A 21,825-nucleotide genomic window follows, 5' to 3' on the forward strand; every position below is an offset into this window, starting at 1 on the left:
TTTTGAAAATTAAAATTCGAAAATTTTTTCTAAAGCCTCCAGGGGACTTCGTTTTCGCACGAAATAATTTTATGTGCCCTTATTGCATCCGGACCCACAATTAGAGCTTTCACCCAGAAAATATTTCAGTTCATTTTTCAGCACCAAAATATAAATTTTAAACAAAAAGTAAATTTTCTGCGAAATAATTAAGTTTTTAATAAAATAGTATAATAGCTTAATGTATAACCAAACAGTTTAAAAAAAATTTAAATTTAAAAAAAAAATAATAAATGAATTTTCAACCGAAAAGTTAACGAAAAAATTCAGTTTTCTATTAATTAAAATAAATTTTGAGAATTTGTATGCTTTGAAACCACAAAGTCAAATAAGGAGCTGCTGTATTTGCGCAAATGCGAACAGAATGAAAAAAACTGGGGGTGCGAATTCGCACCAGTGTGCCATTTTTAATATTAATTAGAATTGATGAGCATTTTCAATTAATAATTAATAATAACTCTTCTTCGGGGTTGCTACAATATACCAATCTCTAAATTCTTCTGGTTATAAAGCCAACAATACAGCCAAAAGATTAATAATACAAATGCAAAAAAAAATTTCGAATTTAAGTATATTTTAAACACTTTTTAGTTAAGTTTTCAAATCAAAAAGATCAGTTTTGAACCTAAGAAATGCATTTTTTTTAAACTAAAATTATAATTCTTCAAACAGAGAAAAATTAATTTTTAACGAAATTGTTCTTCGATTTTTCAATCCTAAAGATTGATTTTCTACCAAAAAAAGACTCATTTTCAACAAAGTACATCCATTTTTACCAAAAAAAAAAGGTAAATTTGCAACAGAAAATGGAATATTTTAATTGAATTTGCAACAAAAATCATGAATCTTGTACTAAAAAAATTAATTTTCAACTAAATACATGAATTTTGATCGAAAAATCAATTTTCAACAAAAATTAGAATAGTTGAAAAATAATTGTTCTGACAAAAATAAAAGAAACTAAATTTCCAGTTAATATAATCTATTTTCAAACAAAAAAATATATTCTCGACGAAATAATTCAATTTTAAATCCAAAAGATGAACTTTCTACCAAAAAGATAGTTTCCATCAAATATATAAATTTTCAACTAAAAATGATAAATTTATAAACAAAAGTAGGATAATTAAATTTGAAATTAGAAAAGTAAATTTTAAACAAAAGAAAAAAACAAGTTTTTAGCAAAATGAATAAATTTTCAACTAAAAATATAGATTTTCAAGCAAAAATGGAATAGTTACATCTTCAATTAAGGAAATTAATTTTTAACTAAAAAGAAACGAATTTTCAACCCCAAAAACGCATTTTCTATATAAAAAAAAAATATTTTTTTAACTTAATAGTTTTTTTTCAACCAAAGAAATTAATTTTTGACAAAAAAATAGAATAGTTGAATTTTCTACAAAAGAGATAATTTTTTTAACGTAAAAGATTACATTTCTATCAAAAAATGTAAATTTGCAACAAAAATTGAATATTTTAATTGATTTTTCAACCAAAAATGATAAATTTTCTGCATGAAATAAAATAGTTAAATTTTCAGTTGTTAAAATAAATTTTCAACCCAAAAGTAAGCGAATTTTCAAGAAAATATTTAAATTTTTAAACAAGAAAATTAATTTTTAACCAAAAAAGATTAAATTTCAACTAACGAGAGTACTCGTTTATAAACAAACAAAAAAACTATTTTCAACAAATACCTCAATTTTCTCCTAAAACAGAGAAACTTTCATCTAGAAATAAGAGTTAATTTTTAAGTAAAAAAATAATTTTCTAAAAAATTAAAGTAAATTTTCAACGAAATAGTATAATTTTCAACCAATAAGATTAAATTTCTATCGAAAAAGATAAATTTTCAACACATATTTGAACTGTTACATTTTTATTTTAAAAAAAAATTAATTGTAAATAAGAAAAAAAAACTAATTTTCCACCATAAAGATTGTTTTTCAACCAATAAGGTGAATTTTTTAACAAAATAGATTAATTTTTAACAAGATACATTAATTTTCTACCAAATTTGTAGATTTTTCCTGGAATTTTTAAGCAAAAAGACAAATTATTCACCAAGAAGGTTAAATATTTTCCAAGTGAGGGTTTTTTTTTAAGGTTTCAAAGATTTGAAGAGATTTTCAAAATTTTTTTTTTTGCAATTTTATTTGGAATTCGTTCTGAATTCTTTTAAATTCTTTTGAATTCTACTAAATCCCTTCAATTCTAATTTTATTCAATTCAATGGAGTTTAAAACCTTTTTTTTTATTTTTCAAATTCATCTTGAAGTTTTGTAAACTCGCCTTTAAATTCTTAGGAATTTCATCAAATTCTTTTGAATGCCATTTTAATTTTTCTGACCTCATTTCAAATTTACTGAATTTAATGCATTTTATCATATTTTGAAGGATTTTCAGTTCACTTAATACTTTTTTAACTTTAATTTTAAGAAAAAAAATTGTTTAATTAATTTTAATTCTTCTAAATTCACTTAATTCCACTCCAGTCAATGGATTTTATATATTTTTTTATATTTTTTAAATATTTTCAATTCACTTAATTGCCTTTTAAATTCAACTTGATTTTTTTTATAAATTTCATCGAATTCTTCTCATTTCCCTTCAATTCTTCTAAATTTACTCAAATGTTACTGAAATAAATGGATTAAAAAAATGCAATTAATTGAAATTCTTTTGAATTTTTGATCGTCATTAGTCAGTTTTTTAGTTAGAAATAAGTAGGCTTTCAAATAATTGAAGTGATATCCAGTTTTTTGGAATTCACCCCGAATTTCTTTAAATTCCCGTGAATTTTTTTTTATTCCTTTTTTATTCTTCTAAATTCTACTTATTTCAATCAATTTTTTTTTGCAATTTTTAAAACTTTTCATTTAATTGACCAATGAAGTTTTTTTCAGATTCTTAGAATTTTTTTGAATTTATTTAAACTTTTTCCATTCATCTTGAATTTACATGAATTTCATCGAATTATTCTCGCATCCCTTAAATTCCTTTCAATCCATTCCAAAACGAAGGAAATTTCAAATTAAACAATTATTTTCTACAACAACAAAAAACGCGAATTTTTAACTAAAGAATATCAATCTTTAAAAAATGGAAAAGTTACATTTTCTGTTGAAAAATTAATTCTAAACCACAAAAAAAAGAAGTAAATAAATAAAAAAAATATAAATTCCATTTAACTTTGTAACATCAGAAATTAAAATGTTGTAACAAAAAAATAAGTTTCTGCGCAAAAAAATTGAATTTCCAATACAAAAAGACGAATTTTGTTAACCAAAAAGGATGAATCTTAAACAAAATAGTTCAATTCTGTACGAAATAGTTGCATTTTTGTCCAAAAAAGATCAATTTTTTACTAAAACAGATGAATTTGTTATAGAAAACAAACCATTTTTTTTTTTTATAATTAGAGCTTTCATCCAGAAAATATTTCAGTTCATTTTTCAGCACCAAAATATAAATTTTAAACAAAAAGTACATTTTCTACGAAATAATTAAGTTTTTAATAAAATAGTATAATAGATTAATTTCTAACCAAACAGTTGCATTTTTATCAAAAAAATATTTAATTTCTGATAAAACGGGTAAAATTTAAAATAAAAAAGACATACTTAAAAAAAAAGAATTGAATTTTCAAACGAAAAGTTAACGAAAAAATTCAATGTTCTATTAATTAAAACAAATTCTGAGATTCTCGTAAATTTTCAGAGAGAAAGCATTCCAAATTCTACACTTTTAGATTAAATTTTTAAAATTGAACAATCTTATTAGAAAAGATTGAAAATTGTATCATTTCTAATTGAAAACTTATGAAATGAAACAATTTTATTTTAAATATAAGAATCGCGAATTTCAATTATTTAAGATAATAAAATTGAAAAATTTTAGATTACAATTTTTTCTTTAATGGTCAATTTTATCAGAAAGAAGTTGAAATTGTATAATTTCTAATTCAAAGCGTTAGAAATTGAATAATCTTGTTTTGAATTGAAGAATCTTAAATCTGAATAATTTAAGATAAAAATTTCGAAAATTGGAGAAGTTAAAAAACTGTGAAAATGAAATATTTTCAGATTAGAATTTTGATAATTGGCAACAACTTTCTTGTGAAGATTATCCTTTTAGTTATCAATTTTATTATTTGGTTGCAAATTGTTTACAATTCTTATTTTAGTGTTAGAAATTGAACTGGAATCTTCGTTGGATGAAAATTAAAATATTTTTTTCAAGGTTTTTTTGTTTAACGCATCTGTTTTAGGAGAAATTTCATCTTTTATGCATAAAAATGTAATTTTTCAGTTGAAAATTCAACATTTTTTTTTAATGTTTATCTTTTTGATTTTAAAATTCACCGTTTTTACAAAAAATTACATCTTTATTGGATGAAAATACAACTATTCGATTGAAGATTAAATAATTTGGTTGAAATTCTGCTGTTTAATTGAAAATTTAACTATTTCTTAGAAAATGTTTTCTTTTTTAATTAAAAATTCGTGTATTGTAAGAGAAATTAAAACTTTTTTTGGGTAAAAATGCTACTTTTTGGTTGAAAATTGAACTGAAATCTTTTCTGGATGAAAGTTCAACTTATAAAAAAAAACTTGTCGTTTTTTATTACAAATTCATCTGTTTCAGTATAAAAATTAATCTTTTTTTTTTTTATAAATCCTTTTTGGTTAAAAATTCGCCTTTTTGAATTGAAAATTCATTTTTTTTTTGCTTAGAAAATTATTTCTTGTTTAAAACGTCATAATTTGATCGTGAAAACTCTACTGAAATTTTTTTCAACAGACAATTCAACTTTTTTCTTATGTAAAACTTCATATGTTATAGAAGAAATTTAATTTTTTTTTAAATGAAAATGCAATTTTTTTGTTAAAAATAATTGTGTATTCATATTTGAGCTTGAGCATTCAACTAATTTGTTTGAAAGATTTGATTTAATCACTTTGTTATTAAATCACTTTTTTTGTTAAAGATTTATATTTTAAGATGAAAATTCATCTCCTTGGTTGAAAGTTTAATTATTTTGTTGAAAATCAATCTTTAAAAAATAAATAAATAAAAAAAATTGCCTGGAAAAAACCTGGAAAAGTCCTTGAATTTTACTGATGGTCCTGGAATTTTTGTTCCCTCAAAGAAAAAGAAGGTTTTGGCTGTCAATCTCTTGGTTGAAAATTAATTTTTTAACTGAAAGTTTAACTGTTTTATTATTGGTTGAGAATTGATCGTTTTTTGTTTAAAATTCATATTTTCTGAGTGAAAATATAACTATTTTGTTTAAAAAATTAGTGTTTTCGGTTGGAAAATTCAACTGTTTTGTTGAATATTTTTCTTTTTGAGTTACAAAAATGATTATTTTTGTTGAAAATTCAACCATTTGGATGAAAATTAACTTTTGGCTTGGAAATTTAACAATTTGATTCAAATTTTTTTTCTCTATTGATTGAACAATCTTTTTTGTAGAAAATTCACTTCTTTTGATAGAAATTTTATCTTTTTTTAATTAAAAATGCAACTACATATTCTATTTTTTTGATGATTTTTGTTTTTTAATTGCAAATTCAAGTACTTGCGTAAAAGTTGGACCTCTTTGTTCAAAATTTATTCTACTCATTAAAGGTTCATCTCTTTTGTTGAAAATTAACTATTTTGTTCAATGCTATTTTTTTTTTATTAAAAATGAATTTTTTACTTGAAAATGTAACTTTTCCATTTTTGGTTGAAAATTTTTTTTCATGAAACATTCGTCCTTATTGTTAGAAAAGTAATTTGGTCTATTTGGTTAAAAATTTTAAGTTCTGGCTTTAAAGTTTACCTAGTTTGTTAAATTTTTTTTCAAGATTCATCATTTTAATTGAAAATTCTTCTCTAGTTGAAAAATTAAATTATTTCGTTGAAAATACATCTTTTTGGAAGAGTAGAAAGTTCAACTGTTTTGTAAAAAATTGGTATTTTTTGGTTAAAAGTTGGCCCACTCTATTAAAAATTTATTTTCTTAGTTACAGATTTATTTTTTACTTGTTAATTCATTTCTGTTTGAAAATGAAAACTGTAATTTTAATTTTTTAAATAAAAAATTGATGTTTTTACTTGAAGATTAAGAATTCAACTATTTGATTGAAATTTTATTTTTTTTTAGTTGAAAATTTAACGATTTTTTAAAACATTTGTTTATTGGGACAGGAAATTCATCCTTTTGGATTTAAAATTCACCTTTTTTGTTAATAATAGAACTGTATTCTTAAACATTCTATTATTACTCTAACAATTCAACTGTTGTTGGTTGTTGGTAGCTAAAGTTAAAAGAAACTTTTAAATATTAAATAAAATAAACGAAAAAACGTTTTTTTTATCATAAGATCAGATTTTGGGGGCGTATGAAAAATTTCACATGTAGCACTTTTTTTAATTTCCACTAGACCTACAATTTCTATGTTTAGTGAAATGTATTTTTCACTATATAAGAAAGATACCTGGAAAATGTATTTTTTTTGTCCTGGAAAACCTGGAAAAGTCCTGGGTGAAAATGTATCAGTTTCTTGGAAAATTATTTTTTGGCTGAAAAGTCATGTGTTTTGTTTGCAAATTCAATTTTTGTAAAGAAAATTTAAATAAACTTTTATTTTTTCATGTGAAAAATCTTTATTTGTTGGAAGTTCGACTTTTTGGTTTTAAAATTATTTTCTGTTTAAGTTAATTACTTCAGTGAAAATTAAACACTTTTGTTAAATATTAATTTTTTTTAACTGAAAATTTTACTATTCCCATTGAATATTTCATCATTTTATTTAAAAATTAATCTATTCGGTTGAACAATAACTTATTCAACTGAAAATTTAACTGTTCAATGTTCGGTTACAAAATTTTCTTTTTTTCTTGAAAATTCATCTTGATTGAAAATTCATCTTTTGGAAAATTAATTACAAAGAGCGAAATTTTTGTGATGTGAATGTAACTATTTAATTTTTAGTTGAAAACTGATATTTATTTGAGTTCAAAATTTAACTTTTTGATTGAAAATAAAATTACTCAGTTAAAACTGAAATTTTTTGTTGAAATTTTGTGTTTTCAGCTTAAAATTCATCACGTTGGTGGAAAATTCATTATTTTATGTAACTGGAAATTTAACTGTTTCATTTTCGGTTGAAAACTGATCTTTCTTAGTTTAAAATTCAACTATTTGGTTGAGAATTCATGTTTTTTTTAATCGTCTTTTTTTGGTAAAAAAATCATCTTTTTGGTTGAAAAGTATTATTTAATCAGTCGATGATGCTAATATGTTTAAAAATATCTTGTAATATAATTTTTTATAGGTTTCTAAATTAAACGTATTAACTAAGAAATAAAATTATTTATAATAAATTCGTGAGTTTGTATACATATTCCGAGTCAATAAAAAAAAAAGCGAAACATGTGATTGGCGCGGCATTATGAAAAATTATAACTTGAATTTCCGGGATTTCAGCAGCTGATTTATAGATGAAAAAAATGTTTAAAATATATAACTAGGTGTATAATTTTGGGGTACAATTTCCCGTAGAATACACTGCTGCAATTTAAATTGACGAAAAAATAGGTGATGTTATTAAAAAACTATGCTTTTTTTTAAAGTGATTTTTCCCCTTAAAATCCCGTATTGTTTGCATTTCAACAGAACCAACGCGATTTCTTAGTTTTAACCTTGTATTTGAAGGAAAAAATATTAATATTTTTCCCGTGCTCCCGAAGTTACTATATTTTCGAGAAGGGAATTTCTTGATTTTAGAGTAGACGATAAGAGTGAATATGTTAAATAACAATAAAATGCAATAAAACCATTTATTTACCACGAAAAATCTGTGAAGTATTTATTTAATAGATGACTGATTATTATTGAAAATACATTGTGAAAATGTATAAAAATTTCATCAATACCAAATTTATTTATGATGCCGATCGCGTGCAAAAATCTTTTCTTTTTTATTTACTTTAATAAATGTATTTCAGTCTGCTGATATTGTAAAAATGATTAAATATACTTACGTGAATGAAAATGCAAGTGACGAACATAAAAATCCACAATATATTGTGTTCCGGAGTCAGCAACGATGCTACACATACAAAGCGTACACTGGTGCGAATTCGCACCAACTTGCTACTTCCGCAGTCAAGTCACTAATGTCGCGTACTCTAACATCTCGAAAAATTTTCCCCTGGTGCGAATTCGCACTAGTGTACGTTCAGATGGTTAATATAATATTATAGTTATAGGTGCCTAGATGAAGATACTTTTAAATTATTTTCTTCGTCTTTTATAATTTTTTCGTCGTATGTATGTAAAAACTCAATGGAATAATAGACAATGATGATAAAATTGGCAATTTCAGCTCTTTGACCATTGCCTTGCGCCAAACACTTTGGGAGATGGCACAGGATGTGACAATATGACGGCAGTGATTGTCCAATTCAAATCATCGCTATCGAATGATGTAAGCAATTCGACGGCGGATCAGCCAGTAACGAAGAAAAGGCCCATATCCCCGAGCAAGCCCGATGCCAGCAGCGAGTGTGTGGCGCACGAAAGTGTGATAGAAGAATGCAAACGCCAGAAAACTGAAGCCGTCTGAGGAGTGCTTCTTCTATTCATCATCACAAATTGACCGAGAGAAGCTGTTAAAGTGGATATGAATGTTTTGTAAAATTATGCAATTCCGCAAACCGACTCTGCTGACTTGCACCCTGACCAGAGTCGTCACTCCACCATCTTGCAGTTACATTGAAACAATACATAAAAAGCACGACCATTACAAGTGCTCAATAGACTGAAGGATTGGATCGTACGCGGGTGATATTTTTTTTTGTTTGTTTTTTTTTTGTATGTTTTATCTTTGAAAAGGAAACGAACGGTATTGCTGAATTACTCACTCCTCTTTACAGATGCTTTCGTTTTTACATTTTTGACTGAGGCAAACAAAAGTCTTTTAACGGGTTTCATTTTTTTTTTTTTGTACATCTTTCAAAATTGTGGCGAAAATTGGAAAAGGAACAGTAATGCAATTACTACTGGAACGAGGAATAGTTGTTTAGGCGATAAGATATAATTTTAACACTTTCTTTTTCAGTGGAGAACACCTTTATATATTGTAGTTGATAAGTTAATAAATATAAGCATACATCTAAACACGGCAAAGTTAAGGTAACAAATTAGCGGCAACCTATCAATTGTATAATTTATTGTTTTATTCACATCGACGTCATAACACCTCTCTAGCCTTTAATAATAATTTTAACATATTTATCGCTCTCGTGACACTAAATTTTCATTGGTTATGGTGTAGAATTTAGGAGGAAAACTGGCGGCTCGAAGAAATAAAAGAGAGAGAGAGAAAAAAAAATCATGTTCAAAATGCCATTCACTCCATTTGCATTCTTAGCGTTCAATAATAATTGACGATTTAAACAAACCGGGTTTCATTACCTTCTAGTTTACCGTCGAAGCTCACTTTTTATTTCACTATCATTCCTTCGCGTGGATCTTTCGTTGTTTTTTGTTTTTTTTTTTAGTTTCAAAATCATGCACAGCTGAGAGAAAAAAAATGTAAAAAGATTTTCGGAACAGAGTGGCATCTGCGATGTTCTGACGGAACAGACTTTTTTTCTTTAGTGTACTATTGAGTTTGTAAGGTACATTAAATGTGCGACTGTACATATTTCTAAACATAAGCTGTAAGATTTATATTTGTAATCCAATACAAACGATTCATTTCTTATTTTCTTTTTGAATAAAGTTTATTTTTCAATCCCTAGTTGCTGTCTTATACAAAATTATGAAAAATTTCACTGTTAGCAAGGAGAGGTCGCGAGATGTGCGTCGCTTCATGAGGTGAAAGTACATGAAAATCCATTGGGTGCTTATTTATTTTTTCGATCCAATGGGTCTTGGTTTCCGAGATGATAGGTACTTAATGGATTTTCATGTACTTTTACCCTGTGAAGCACCAGTCGAATTAGCGACGCACATATTGTAAGTTTGCAATTCTTGACTTATTACATTCGCATAGTTTTTGAAAGCCATGGGAATACAGGTGCAGTAATAATTGCAAACTTACAAGGAGATGTGCGTCGCTGCTTTAACTTGGGCTTCACAGGGTGAAAGTACATGAAAATTCATCAAGTACGTGTTACTTCTGAAACTAAGGTCTATTCGTTCGAAAGAAAAATTAAGAACCTGATGGATTTTGATTTACTTTTACCGCTTTTAGCTCTAAACGAATCAGCGACGCACATCTCCTTGCAGGTTTGCAATTATTACTGCAATTACATTCCTGTCTTTCAAAAAGTATGTTTATGTAACAAGTCAAGAAGTAAAAATTAAAAACTTTCAAGGAGATGCGCGTCGCTGGTTCGACTGAAGCTTCACAGGGTAAAAGTACATGAAAATCCATCAGGTACTTATTTTCGATCCATTGGGTCTCCGTTTCCAAAATAATACGCATGTAGTGTGTTTTCCTGTACTTTTACCCCGTGATTTTAGTCCCAATCGAATCAGCGACGCACATCTTGTAAGCTTGCAATTCTTCTTGACTTGTTACATTCACATACTTTTTCAAAGGCATAGGAATGCAACGGTAGTAATAACTGCAAACTTACAAGTATATGTGCGTCGCTTATTTAATTAGGGCTTCTCAGGATGAAAGTACATGGAAATTCATTAGGTGTTTATTTTTTTCGCTCCAATGGGCTTTAGTTTCAGAGATTATACGCTCTTAATAGATTTTGATGTACTCTTACCCTGAGACGCCTTAGTCGAATCAGCGACGAACATCTCCTTGTAAGTTTGCACTTATTACTGCAGTTACACTCCTATATCTTTCAAAAAGTACGTGAATGTAACAAGTCAAGAATTGGAAACTTTCAATGATATGTGCGTCGCTAATGTGACTGGAGCTTTATAGTGTGAAAGTACATAAAAATCCATTAGAAGCGTATGATCTTAAACAGAAAGAAAAAATAAGAACCTAATGGATTCACGTACTTTCACCTATGGAGCTCCAGTCGAATCAGCGAGGCACGTCTCCTTGCAAGTTTTCAATTTTAACTGCAGTGACATTCTCATGTCTTTCGACAAGTCAAGAAGTAAAAATTGGAAACTTGTAAGGAGATGTGCGTCGCTGATTCTACTGGAACTTTACAGGGTGGAAGTACGTCAAAATTCATTAGTTTCTTATTTTTTTCGACCCGAGATAATACGCTCACAACCGACTTCCATGTTCTTTCACCCTGTGAAGCCCTAGTCGAATTAGCGACGCACATATTGCACATTTTTAATCCTTACTTCTTAACTTGTTGATAGACATGAAAATACCACTGCAGTTAAAATTGCAAACTTGCAAATAGATGTGCGTCGCTGATTCGACTAAAGCTTGAAAGGGTAAAAGTACATGAAAATTCATTAGGTGTTTATTTTTTCTTTCAATTCAATAGGTCTTAATTTCCGAGATGATATGCTCTTAATAGATTTTCATCTGCGCTCAAGATGTGAAGCCCCAATTGAATTAGCGACGCACATCCCCTTACAAGTTTCCAATTCTTGACTTGTTACATTCACATACTTTTTGAAAGACATAGGAGAGCAACAGCAGTAATAATTGCAAACATAAGAGGAGATGTGCGTCGCTGATTCGGTTAAGGCTTGGCAGGGTGAAAGTACAAGTACACAATCTCAACTTTTTTTAAAGAAACTAACATTCATTGATTCAGTCTTTTTTCACGTTATCGTTTAGTGTATCTTATGTATAAATCATCGAATCTGTTTAAAGCTAAAAACTTCGAATAGCTGTACTGAACATGCCATACCAAAGTGATGAATTCTTTAAAATGGTTTTATACGTATAGCGAAAAGAGAATTTGATCTTTCGAGACGCTGAATTGCCCAAACATGACGAGTTCTAATGACATTTGAATTTGCTCGAGATTATTGTACACCGTTGAAATTTTGTTGGATAAACTCTAGCAATCAAAGATCGGAACTTCTTGATTGCTTCTGATTTGTATAGCTGTCGGTATAAATATGATTACGCAAAGGTGTAACAATTTTTTCAGAAAAAAGAAAGTCGCGAATCATGAAAATTTGTAAATATAATTGAAGCAGTCTGGAAAGTTTGGCTCGAACAGGACGTTTTAAAATGTATACTTAGTATCAGCCAGAATTAACTGATGTGCCTTGCGGAGAGTCTTCACCCAACACTTCGATTCTTAGATGCAAAATTCTTGATCAACCTTTGTACAATATGCATATATCCGTTTCGTAATACATGTACCATGAAGACAAAATCTAAGACAATTTCATTCACTCCTTTTTGTAATTACAAATATATTTCATTCACAGTTATACTGCTTTTATTCTCATTTTTAGGGAATGTTTCTTCTTTCTTCTTTTTTTTTTATTAGATTGAAATTGACCGTGTAGTTTGTGAACATCACTCTGCAATCTACATTTGAAATGTGGACGGATTTTTCAAATATGAATACAATAAAGGAGAAATACTTTCTTTTAATTTACTGTTAAATGTTCTATAGTTTCCAACTGTTCCATTTCAATTTTTTTCAAAGAGTCGTATTGTATTCGAAGTCGTTCCAACTCCATCGTTTTTTCCATAATTAAAGCCTAGAATTTGAAAAAGGTAATTATTGATTTTATTATCCATAAGTAGTATAGCTACGGCGCCACTTACTGACAGAGCAAGGTTCTGTTCCGTGCTAAGTTACCGACCGATGGTAATTACCTGATGTCGGTAACTTAGCACAGAAGAGAACCTTGCTCGGCGGGAAAAATGGCGTCACATCAGCATAGCTATACTACTTGCGTACCTGCATTTGCTGCTTTTGTCCATCACGCTCTTTGGCAACTGAACGTAGTAAGTTCCTCGCGCCCACAACTTTCATCTTTTCTTTTTCCACTTGTTCTGCCATGTTGTCCATAATTTGAACAAATTCATCGGTACTTCTTTTGAACTCTGTGATTTCTAAAAAATAAAATAGTGGGACAAACTTTGAATGCAACATTGATGAAAAAAATTTTAAATATATAGTAGAAAACTATATTACGTGATCTGCATTTTTAACCATTGCGATTTTGTTACCAAAATCTAAGAATTTTTGGGAAAACAGCTTATCAATTTTTATTTTTTAGTTTTCTGATTAACATTTTTTTTTAATCAATAATAAGTACTATTGATTTCTGAAATTACCTTCTTTGTCCCTTTTTAAACACAGTTCCTCTGTTTTCTGATAACTTCCCATTTAAAAATTTTTTTTTCGCTTAAAAACGGACTGAACTAATAGCACCCAATAAGAAAAACTAACTATTTTTCGTTGAAAATCAATTAATTTTAGTTGAAAAGTCTAATATAATATTTATGGTTTTGAATTCACCTCTTTTAGTGTTGAAATTTGTTTTTTAATTCAACATTCATTTTCTTATCTGAAAATGTAACTTTTCCATCTTCGGCTGAAAATTAACCGTTTTTAGTTGAAAATTCAACTATTAATATTTTAATTGAGAATACATATTTTTTGCTTCAAAATGTAACTACTTGTATAAAAAAGTTATTTTATTGGTTAAAATTTCGCTCAATTTTATGAAAAATAATTTTCTTTAATCAAAAATGTACCATCCAGTATCGGTTGGAAATTGATCGTGTTGAGTTGGAAACAATTTTTTTGGTAGGAAATTAATAATTTTTGTTCAAAATTCATTTCTTTGGTTGAATTTTCTATTCTCTGTTGACTGAAAAATCTTTCATGGTTGAAAATTCGTCTTTGCGGTTTTAACATTTATTTATTTTGATACAAATTTGATCCTTTTTTTTTTATCAAAAAAGCAACTTTCTGTTGAAAAAGAATCTATTTTTGTTGAAAATTCGTCTTTTTTTAGTGGGATTCAACTGTTTCTGAATCAATATTTATATATTTCTTGTGAAAATATCAACTATAATATAGTTAATATGCGCAAGCTCCTAAAATTATGTTTGTATGTATTGTATTTTATTTCAGGGGTTTATTAAATGTTCAACTGAAAAGGATTAATTTTCAACTAGAATATATTTTAAACTGTATCTTCAACTGAAATTGTTAAATTTTAAACCAAAAGATCAATGTTTAACAAAAATAATGAATCTTTAACTGGAATAGTTGAATTAAAAAAATATATATCAATCTTCCACCCAGAAAATTAATTTTCTATGCCAAAAAAAGATGTAATTTCCTTGAAAATCTAACTTTAAATAATGTAAATTTCAACCTACAAGTTCAATTTTCAATAAAAAAGGATCATTTTCCAGCCAAAAATGGAATAGTTAAATTTTCAGTCAAAGTGATGAACTTTCAACTAAAATAATAAGTCTTGAACTGGAATAGTTCAATTTTAAACTAAAACAAAAAAAAATGAATTTTCAACTAAAATGATGAATCTCTAACTAAAAAAGACAACTTTTTATCCATAAATAGAACAGCTAAATTTTCAGTAAACAATTTTAATTTTCAAAAAAAGAAAAATAAAGAATTTTCAATCAGAGTTAAATTATCAGCCAAAGACATTAATTTTTGACATAAAAAATGCAATTTCAACTCAAAAATATCCATTCTTACGAAAAAATGTAATGGTTAATATTTCTGTTTAAAAAAAAAATTAGTTTTCAAGTAAAATAAAGACGAATTTTGTACAAAACAGTTCAATTTTCAACCGAAGAGAAGAATTATCAATTAAAATTAATGAATCTTAACTACAAAAAAAAAAACATTTTTAACCGAATATTTATACGAAGTTTGACCCTGAAAGTTGAATTTTCAACTTTCAAAAGATAAATTTTTATTAATTAATTTTTTCAAACTAAAAAGAATCATTTTCAACAAAATAGTTAAATTATCAACCAAAATGTTTAAATTTATTACCAAAAAAAGGCGAATTTTGACAAAACTAAATGAAATTTCAACTATAAACGATAAATTTTCATCTAAAAATTCATTCATTCAAAAACTGAATTGTTAAATCTTGGGATAACAAAAGTAATTTAAAAAAAAGAAATGTGAACAAAATAGTTCAAATTTTCAACCAAGAAGACAAACCTTCCAACAAAAAATGAGGAATTTTCAATTAAATACATACAATTTTAACTGAAAAGATCAATTTTAATCTACATATTAATTAGTTAAAATGTCAATCAAAGAACGGAATTTTTAACCAAAGAAATGGAATTTCAACAAAAAAGAATAAGAATTTTAAACAAAATACAGAAAATTTCAACTAAAAATAAGATAAAATTTTTATCCAGAAATTGAATAGTTACATTTTCAGTTAAGAAAATTAATTATTAAAAAAGAATTGTTAATAAAATAGTTCAATTTTTAACCAAAGAAATAAATTTCAACTAAGAAGTTTAATTTCCTGCCAAAAAGACGAATTTTGAACAGATAAAAAAAATTATTTTTCAAAAAAAATAAAGACGATTCTTGCACAAAATAGTTTAACATTTCACTGTAGAGATACATTTTCAGTTAAGAAAATTAATTTTTAAAAAAGAATTGTTAACAAAATAGTTAAATTTTTAACCAAAGAAATAAATTTCAACTAAGAAGTTTAATTTCCTGCCAAAAAGACGAATTTTGAACAGTTAAAAAAATTATTTTTCAAAAAAAATAAAGACGATTCTTGCACAAAATAGTTTAACATTTCACTGTAGAGATACATTTTCAATTAGAATAATGAATCTTAAAAAATAATAATTAAAAAAAAAAAAATAATATGTATACATGAAATTTCAACCTAAAAATTCAAATATCAACTAAAACAAATAAATTTTCATCCACATATTAAATAGTTAAATATTTAACCAAAGGACGAATTTTGAACAAAATACATAACATTTAAACTAAAAAAGCTAAATTTTAATTTAGAAAATAAACAGTTATATTTTCAATCAAGAATAATTTTGAACAAAATACACAAAATTTTAACTAAAAAAATATATATTTTTATTCAAAAATTGAGTAGTTAATATTTAAGTTAACAAAATTATTTTTCAACCAAAATAAAGGCGATTCTTGTACAAAATAGTTCAACTTTCAACTCTAAAGATACATTTTTAATTAAAATAATGAAACTTAAAATATAATAATTTTTAACAATATTATGTGTACATGAAGTTTCAACCTAAAAGTTAAAATATCAACTAAAAAAGATAAATTTTTATTTAAAAAAAAACAGTTAGGTTGTTAGTCAATAGAATTAATTTTCAAACAAAAAAATAATAATTTTCAAAAAAATAGTTCAATTATCAACCAAAGTGGTAAAATTTTCTACCGAAAAAGGCGAAGTTGAACAAAATACATGAAATTTCAACTAAACAAGATACGTTTTCATCCTGAAGCTAAATGTTGGGATGACAAAATTAATTTTAAAAAAAGCATTTTCAACAAAATATATAAATTTTCAACCAAGAAGACAAACCTTCCGCCGAAAAAAGACGAATTTTCAATATAATACATAAAATTTTAACTGAAAACAAAAATTTCATCCACATATTAAATAGTTAGATTTATGGAATGATATAATGGAATTTTTAACTAAAAAATGGAATTTCAACTAAGATTAATTTTCTACCGAAAATGAAGAAGGATTTTGAACTAAATACATGAAAGTTCAACTAAAAATAAGATAAATTTTCAACCAGAAATTGAATAGTTAAATTTCCAGTTAAGAAAATTAATTTAAAAAAAAAGAATTGTGAACAAAATAGTTTAATTTTCAACCAAAGAAATAAATTTTCAACCAACACGATTAGTTTTCTGTCAACAAGAGGAATTTTGAACAAAATACAAGAAATTTTAACTAAAAAAGATGTATTTTTATTTAAAAATTGAATAGTTAATATATAAGTTAAAAAAATATATTTTTTAACAAAAATAAAGACGATTTTTGTACAAAATAGTTTAACAATTAACTATAGAGATATATTTTCAATTCAAATAATGAGTCTTAAAAAATAATAATTTTAAACAAAATAAAATTGTATACATGAAATTTCAACCTAAAAGTTCAAATATGAACTAAAAAGGATAAATTTTCATTCACGCATTATATAGTTAAATTTTCAACCAGAGACCGGAATTTTTAAGCGAAGAAATAAATTTTCAACGAAGAAGATTAGTTTTCTGCCAAAAATACAAATTTTGAACAAAGTACATCAAATTTAAATTAAAAAAGCTCAATTTTATTTCAGAAATTAAATAGTTAAATTTTCAGTCAACAAAATTATAAACAAAAAAAAAAAATTTTGAACAAAATAGTTAAGTTTGCAATTTAAGAAATAAATTTGCAACCAAGGAAATGAGTTTTCAATCAAGAATAATTTTCTGCCAAAAAGTCGAATTTTGAACAAAATACATGAAATTCAAACCAAAAAGGCTAATTTTTAATTCAGAAATTAAATAGTTATATTTTTAGTGAACAAAATTATTTAAAAAAAAAAACTTTTAACAAAATAGTTAAGTTTGCAACCAAAGAAATAAATTTTCAACCAAGGAAATTAATTTTCAATCAAGAATAATTTTCTGCCAACAAAACGAATTTTGAACAAAATTAATTGCAGAAATACATTTTCAATTAAAAGAATGAACCTTCAAAAATAATATTGTTTAATAAAATAATATGTATACATGAAGTTTCAACCTAAAAGTTCAAATATCAACGAAAAAAGATAAATTTTCATACACCTATTAAATAGTTAAATTTGCAACCAAAGAACGGAATTTTTTAACCAAAGAAGTGAAATTTCAACAAAGAATTTTAATTTTCTGCCCAAGATGGATTCTGAAGAAAATACAAGAAGTTTTAACTAAAAAAAAAGATGATTTTTATTTAAAAATTGAATAGTTAATATTTAAGTTAAAAAAAGTCTTTTTCAACAAAAATAAAGACGATTCTTGTACAAAATAGTTTGACCTTTAACTGTAGAGATACATTTTCAATTAAAATAATTAATCTTAAAAAATTTTGTAACTAAAGAAATGGAATTTCAACAAACAAGAATAATTTTCTGCCAAATAAGACGGATTTTGCACAAAATACATGAAATTTCAAATAAAAATCGGATAAATTTTCATTCAGAAATTGAGTAGTTGAATTTTCAGTAAAGAAAATTATTTTTAAAAAAATTTAACAATATAGTTAAATTTTCAACCAAGAAGAATAATTTTCTGCCAAAAGACGAATTTTCAACAAAATACATAAAATTTACACTAAAAAAGCTGCGTTTTTATTCAGAAAATAAACAGTTAAGTTTTCAGTGAACAAAAGTATTTTTAACAGAATAGTTAAATTTTCAATCAAGAATAATTTTCTGCCAAAAAGACGAATTTTGAACAAAATACAAGAAATTTTAACTAAAAAAGAGACATTAAAGGGGTGAATTTTCAATTAAAATTAGTTGAATTATCAACCAAAGAAATTAATTTTCACAACAAATTCACGAAATTTCAGCTAAAAAAGCTCAAATTCCATCTAAAAATTGAATAGTTAAATTTCCAGTTAACAAAATTAATTTTCAACCAAAAAAAATTGAACAAAAATGAATTTTCGACCGAGAAGATTAATTTCCTACAGAAAATTTGAACAAAATACAAGAAACAGGAACAGTTTAAATAAAAATAAGATAAACTTTCATGCAGAAATTGAATAGTTAACAAACTTATTAAAAAAAAATAATTGTTAACAAAATAGTTCCATTTTCAACAAAAGAAATAAATTTTCAAATAAGAAGATTAATTTTCTGCCAAAAAGACGAATTTTCAACAAAATATATAAAATTTAAACTAAAAAAAGCTACATTTTAATTCAGAAAATACATACTTAAATTTTTAGTGCATAAAATTATTTTTAACAAAATATATTAGTTTTCACCCATAGGATTAAATTTTCAATCAATAATAAATTTCTGTCATAAAGACGAATTTTGAACAAAATACAAGAAATTTTAACTAAAACAGATATATTTTTATTAAAAAATTGAATAGTTAATATTTGAGTTAAAAAACTTATTTTTCAACAAAAAGAAAGACGATTCTTGTACAAAATAGTTCAACTTGCAACTGTAGAGACACATTTTCAATTGAAATAATGAACCTTAAAAAATAATAATGTTTAACAAAATAATATTGACATAAAGTTTCAACGTAAAAGTTCAATTATCAATTAAAAAAGAAACATTTTTATCCAAGAATAAAATAGCTAAAGTTGCAGTCAAAAAAATTAATTTTTAACAAAACCAACAAAATAATCAATGAATAATAATAGGTGAATTATCAACTAAAGAAATTAATTTTCACAACAAATGTTTATTTTTCAACCAAAAAAAAAATTAACAAAAATGAAGTTTTGACCAAGATTAATTTCGTACAAAAAATTTGATCAAAATACATGAAATTTGAATTTAAGAGATGAATTTTTAATTAAAATCGAAATTTCAGCTAAAAGAGATCAAATTTCATCTAAAAATTAAATAGTCACATTTTCAGTTAACAAAATTAATTTTCAACCAAAAAATTGAACAAAAATGAATTTTCGACCAAGATTAATTTTGTACAAAAAATTTGATCAAAATACATGGAATTTCAATTAAAGAGATGAATTTTCAATTAAAATTATAAATGCCCAACCAATAAATTAATTTTGAACAAAATACATGAAACTGAAACCAAAAAAGCTAATTTTTAATTTAGAAATTAAATGGTTAAATTTTTAGTCAACAAAATAATGAAAAAAATAATAATTTTGAACAAAATTGTTAAGTTTGCAACCAAAGAAATAAATTTTTAACCAAGGAAATGAATTTTCAATCAAGAACAATTTTCTGCCGAAAAAATGCAACAAAAATGAATTTTCGACCAAGAAGATTAATTTCCTACAAAAAATTTGATCAAAATATATGAAATTTCAACTAAAGAGATGAATTTTTAATTAAAATTATAAATGTCCAACCAATAAATTAATTTTGAACAAAATACATGAAACTGAAACCGAAAAAGCTCATTTTTAATTCAGAAATTAAATAGTTAAATTTTTAGTGAACAAAATAATTTTTAAAAAAAATAATTTTGAACAAAATAGTTAAGTTTACAACCAAAGAAATAAATTTTCAACCAAGAAAATGAATTTTCAATCAAGAATAATTTTCTGCCAAAAAGACGAATTTTGAACAAAATACAAGAAATTTTAACTGAAAAAGAGAAATTAAGGGATTAATTTTCAATAAAAATCAGTTGAATTATCTACCAAAGAGATGAATTTTCACAACAAATGTTTAATTTTCTCGAAAAAAGATGAATTTTCGACAAAATACACGAAATTTCAGCTAAAAAAGCTCAAATTTCATCTAAAAATTGAATACTTTAATTTTCATGTAACAAAATTAATTTTTAACCTAGAAGATTAATTTCCAAAGAAAATTTAAACAAAATACACAAAATTTCAACTAAAGAGATGAAATTTCAATTAAAATGATAAATTTCCAACCAGAAGATATATTTTTAACAAAATACTTGAATTATTCATTAGAAACTCTTAATTTTCAACAAAAAGGAACAGTTCGAATAAAAATAAGATCAATTTTCATGCAGAAATTGAATAGTTAAATTTCCAGTTAAGAAACTTATTTTTAAAAAAAGAATTATTAACAAAATAGTTCCATTTTCAACAAAAGAAATAAATTTTCAACCAAAAAGATTAATTTTCTGCCAAAAAGACGAATTTTCAACAAAATACATAAAATTTAAACTAAAAAAGCTACATTTTAATTCAGAAAATAAATAGTTAAATTTTTAGTGAACAAAATTATTTATAACAAAATATATTAGTTTTCAACCATAGGATTAAATTTTCAATCAATAATAATTTTCTGCAAAAAAACGAATTTTTAACAAAATACAAAAAATTTTAACTAAAAAATATATTTTTTCAATTCAAAAATTGAATAGTTAATATTTAAGTAAAAAAATGTATTTTTCAACAAAAATAAAAACGATTCCTGTATAAAATAGTTCAACTTTAAACTGTAGAGACACATTTTCAATTAAAATAATGAACCTTAAAATATAATAATTTTTAACAAAATAATATTTACTTAAAGTTTCAACCGAAAAGTTAAATTATCAATTAAAAAGGAAACATTTTTAAACAAAAATAGAATAGCTAAAGTTGCAGTCGAAAAAAATTATTTTTAACAAAACCAACAAAATAATCAACAAAATAGGTGACATATCAACTAAAGAAATTAATTTTCACAACAAATGTTTAATTTTCAACCAAAAATTTGAACAAAAATGAATTTTCGACCAAGATTAATTTCGTACAAAAAATTTAATCAAAATACATGGAATTTCAATTAAAGAGATGAATTTTCAATTAAAATTATAAATGTCCAACCAATAAATTAATTTTGAACAAAATACATGAAACTGAAACCAAAAAAGCTAATTTTTAATACGGAAATTAAATGGTTAAATTTCTAATCAATAAAATAATGAAAAAAATAATAATTTTGAACAAAATTGTTAAATTTGCAACCAAAGAAATAAATTTTCAATCAAGGAAATGAATTTTCAATCAAGAATAATATAACAGCTAAAGTTGCTGTCAAAAAAATTAATTTTTAACAAAACCAACAAAATAATCAACAAAATCGGTGAATTATCAACTAAAGAAATTAATTTTCTACAAAAAAAAGATAAATTTTC

General features: G+C 24.9%; 2 protein-coding genes across 3 annotated transcripts in view; one reads left to right on the plus strand and one right to left on the minus strand.

Annotated features, from left to right (window-relative positions):
* LOC117177745 (probable protein phosphatase CG10417) overlaps positions 1-9,842 on the plus strand; it is a 38,268-nt gene extending 28,426 nt beyond the window's left edge. The window contains exon 6 of the mRNA XM_033368648.1: positions 8,424-9,842. Within this exon, the coding sequence (XP_033224539.1) occupies positions 8,424-8,663 (240 nt within the window). The 3' untranslated portion in view covers positions 8,664-9,842. The remainder of the gene's footprint in view (positions 1-8,423) is intronic.
* The window catches only part of LOC117177748 (intraflagellar transport protein 20 homolog B), a 14,094-nt gene continuing 1,299 nt past the window's right edge, over positions 9,031-21,825 (minus strand). The window contains exons 2-4 of one of the 2 annotated variants that reach the window (XM_033368650.1): positions 12,907-13,061; positions 12,599-12,703; positions 9,031-12,527 (exon numbers count right to left, since the gene is read on the minus strand). In XM_033368650.1, coding sequence (XP_033224541.1) covers positions 12,516-12,527; positions 12,599-12,703; positions 12,907-13,061 — 272 coding nt within the window. In that variant the 3' untranslated portion in view covers positions 9,031-12,515. Of the gene's footprint in view, positions 12,704-12,906; positions 13,062-21,825 lie in introns of both variants that reach the window. The other variant, XM_033368651.1, reaches the window with a different exon arrangement.

Source organism: Belonocnema kinseyi, chromosome 8 (genome assembly GCF_010883055.1).
Source record: "Belonocnema kinseyi isolate 2016_QV_RU_SX_M_011 chromosome 8, B_treatae_v1, whole genome shotgun sequence".
In the NCBI taxonomy this organism is placed as follows: Eukaryota; Metazoa; Arthropoda; class Insecta; order Hymenoptera; family Cynipidae; genus Belonocnema; species Belonocnema kinseyi.